This window comes from Phyllostomus discolor, chromosome 5 (assembly GCF_004126475.2).
Source record: "Phyllostomus discolor isolate MPI-MPIP mPhyDis1 chromosome 5, mPhyDis1.pri.v3, whole genome shotgun sequence".
NCBI classification, from domain to species: Eukaryota; Metazoa; Chordata; class Mammalia; order Chiroptera; family Phyllostomidae; genus Phyllostomus; species Phyllostomus discolor.
In genome coordinates this window covers 30,124,656-30,128,305 of record NC_040907.2, presented here as the reverse complement: position 1 = coordinate 30,128,305, position 3,650 = coordinate 30,124,656, and the positions used below count along the sequence as shown (strand labels likewise).

General features: G+C 49.2%; 1 protein-coding gene across 1 annotated transcript; it reads left to right on the top strand.

Moving 5' to 3' along the window:
• Positions 1-744: 744 nt before the first annotated feature.
• Positions 745-2,534, top strand: KLF18 (Kruppel like factor 18). Its single transcript, XM_028512627.2, has 2 exons — positions 745-1,687; positions 2,286-2,534. Exons 1-2 carry the CDS (start codon positions 745-747, stop codon positions 2,462-2,464), a joined length of 1,122 nt encoding a protein of 373 aa, XP_028368428.1. The 3' UTR covers positions 2,465-2,534.
• The last annotated feature ends 1,116 nt before the right edge of the window (positions 2,535-3,650 follow it).

Genomic DNA, 3,650 nt, shown 5'->3' with positions numbered 1-3,650 from the left:
CTTCAACTTCTTGGCTGTCCAACTTCCATTCAGATAAATTCTCTGTCAATTCTGGGTGTTATTCTGCCTCTAAATTGTTGTTCTAATCTTGGTTGTGCATGGAGGTACGGTGCGTCCACATATGCCTCCCTCTTGTCAGAAGTCCAATCATGGCTCTTATATTCTAAGGTCATGGTGGACTAAATGTGGGCTAGACTAAGATAGAGTCAGCAGGGATGGAAAGTAAGCGTATGTGGAGTCAGGATTTGAATTGAATAGGATCCCTGAACTTCTAACTTTTTTTTGCAGGATCCCACAGTTCAGTTATCAGACAACTGGGAAGAGATTCACTCTTTACCTGAGATACTTGAGGAGCTTCTCCAGGATTTCCCTGAGACAAGTGAGGCAAGAACCCCAGCTGCACCACAGCCACAGCTGTGTACACCTCTGGCTGTTGATACAAGTGCCTTCACCAGCCGACATGAGGCAGTGCAGAACCAGGTGGTGACTCCCTGGAGGCCCACAGTGATGATTTCAGATGGTTCTAACATCCCTGGAACAGTCCTTGACCAGAACTTAACAACATTACCTGTTAAAGCCCTTGATATGCTCTCCGGAGACCTAAGTGGGACTTTTTCCATGGACTACAAGGTGACATCCTTCGATCAGGGAAAACCCACAGCAACCTCCTGGATAACAGATATCAATGACAACTCAAAGACATTGTTCACTGATTGCCAAAAGACAACCGTCACTGAAAACAACATGACAATCTCCAATGAAGGTAGCCAGATGAAGGCCCTCAGTGATGAATGCAACCTCGATGGAGGGCAGATGACCATCAGTGGGAACCAAGACCATTGTGGAGGCCAGACAACCTTCCATGGGAACCAGGCCCACTGTGGAGGCCAGATGACCATCAGTGGGGACCAGGCCCCTTATGGAGGCCAGACGAGCATCAGTGAGGACCAGGCCCCTTATGGAGGCCAGACGAGCATCAGTGAGGACCAGGCCCCTTATGGAGGCCAGACGAGCATCAGTGAGGACCAGGCCCCTTATGGAGGCCAGACGAGCATCAGTGGGGACCAGGCCCCTTATGGAGGCCAGACAAGCACCAGTGAGGACCAGGCCTCTTATGGAGGCCAGATGAGCATCAGTGGAGGCCAGGCTCCTTATGGAGGCCAGACGAGCATCAGTGGGTACCAGGCCCCTTATGGAGGCCAGACAACCTTCAGTGGGTACCAGGCCCCTTATGGAGGCCAGACGACCTTCAGTGGGTACCAGGCCCCTTATGGAGCCCAGATGACAACTTTTAAAGGGAGCTATACAATGACCTTCATTAGTGACCAGCCCTTTACTGGGGGCCAGATGACAACACACAGTGGTGACCAGACCCTCTATGGAAGTCAGATGGTGGCCCTTAAGAGAGACCAGAAGACACCCTTCACTGATGACTACATTCTCTATGGAAGCCATATGATGCCATGTCAGTCGGCACCACTGCCACACTCAGGATTCCTGTACTTTTCAAGCCTCCATTATACTCAAGGACAGTTCCTAGAAAATCAGAAGTCAAAACTTCAGACCCAGAGATGTCAGTTCCCAAAGAAACTTGACATTTTGAAGCCCTACAGTTGCTCATACCAGAACTGTGGGAAATCATATTCGAAGCGTTCCCACCTCCAAATCCACAAGCGCAAACACACTGGTGAGTGAGGGCCAAGGGTCAGGGTGATAGATAAGCCTAAAGATTTGTGTTTTCACAAAGCATTGGGATCATTTGAGATTGTTGTCCCTCTAAGACCCCATTAGACCCTAGAAAAGATTGGCAAACTTGAAAGGGTGGATAAAGCAGTCCCGGGGACAGGTTCTGGTTCTGAGCCAGAGCCAAACCGACTGCAGTCTTGTGTGTTGTTGCCTGTGTTGGGATGTTGGGAATAGGTGGAGGGATTTGTTTGACCTCATATGGATGGTTTTGACACCACCTCTACTGGGACTGTCACTCCATAGTCTTCTCCTTAGGCTCACAGACCCCTTCCCTCCACCTCCTAATCCCTCCTTATCCTCCTGACCCCTACTTCTATTTTCCTTTTTCTCTTCCTTTCCCTCCTCCACAGCTTTCTTCTCATCCTTCCAGTGCCTGCTGCCCTCCTCCTCCTCCTCTTCCACTCACATTCTCCAGCCTCCTCTCCTCTGGCTCTCTCTCTCCCACCCCCACAATCTCAAAACCTTTTCCTTCATTCACTTTCAACTTTCTTGTTCCATACTACCTTGAAGCATAACAAGTCTATTTCTCTCTGGTCTAGGAGAAAAGCCTTACAAATGCAATGTGCAGGGATGCACCTGGAAATTTGCCCGTTCAGATGAGCTCAACAGACACAACAGAAAGCACAGTGGGGAGCGGCCGTACCTGTGCACTGTGTGCAACAAGACTTTTGCAAGATCCGATCACCTAAAGCAGCACCAGAGAGTCCACATCCTGTGACTACTTATCCACAGCCCATGAGGAAATGAGTACAGCCAAAAATCTCTCCCTACTAATCCTTTGTTTGCTCGGCACCTAGCTCTGTGCCATCACACATTATTTATAAGCTTGTGAGGTTTTTATTTATTTTCTAAATCATAGAAGGAATACATGTATGCATTTCAATAGAATTTTAGGCATTTAATACATTCAACCATCGAACCTCCTCTCATGGCTATGTCTTCTCTCAGGCAAAGCGTCTCCTTTCCCCTTCGTCTTCTCAATATGCTGTCAAAATACAGGGGTGGTGGCATGGGAGGAGGGATGGTCACGTGCCAGCTAACAGAGGAAGGATCTATCCTTTCCACTGGGTATTGGGCCTTTTTCTTCCTTGCTTCTGCTGGCATGTCTGCAGCTGGGGTGACCTGCAGCCTGTTTCTTTGCATGGGCATGGCTTGGCAACTGCTGCTGAGGAGCTGAGCCATCTTCCCTGCTGATTCGGCCCTTCCTCCTAGCTCTTGCAGGCCTTGGCCTCCTAGATCTGGCTTTGACTTCCATCCAACCCCCAGCTTGTGTAATGTCCCCCCTGGCAAAAAGCTGTGAGGAAAGCCAAGGGTGTGATTTGTCCCACTCCTCATTTCTAAGGAGGGCACTATGAAAAGCTCTTTCTACCCAGAGCCCTAGAAGGGAAGTGGACCACAAATCCCCAGGGCTTCAATTTGCCCTGCAACTTTTCAGGTCCTTCCTGACCCACCCACTCTCACAAAGACTCCAGAAGCTAGATTTTTGAGGGCCCCAGGCAGCATTTTAAATCAGCAGTGTGGGCAGGTATTTTTTTTCTCCCCCAAGGGCAGGTATTTTTTTTCTCCCCCAAGCAGCCAATATCTTTATGGGTAGACGCTGGTATTAGTCATTGGTAGGTAATTGGGTAGGTTCATGGGTCATCCACATGGCCCACTAAAATGCAACAGTTCTCATCATGGATTTGGGGCAAGTAGCAGTACACACAGACAATGCATCTGTACCAGTAATACATTTAGTGGGGGAGCCATATGCAGAAAAGGTCTGTGGAGACCTGACAGTACCCACTGGGCTTGGGCAAGGGTCCCAGTGACAGTGGTCTTGAACCCAGGACCAAAGAGCTTTACTCGCTTCCCCCTCATCCTGAAGCCAAGGTTTCAGGAATCACAGTCACATGTGCACAGAA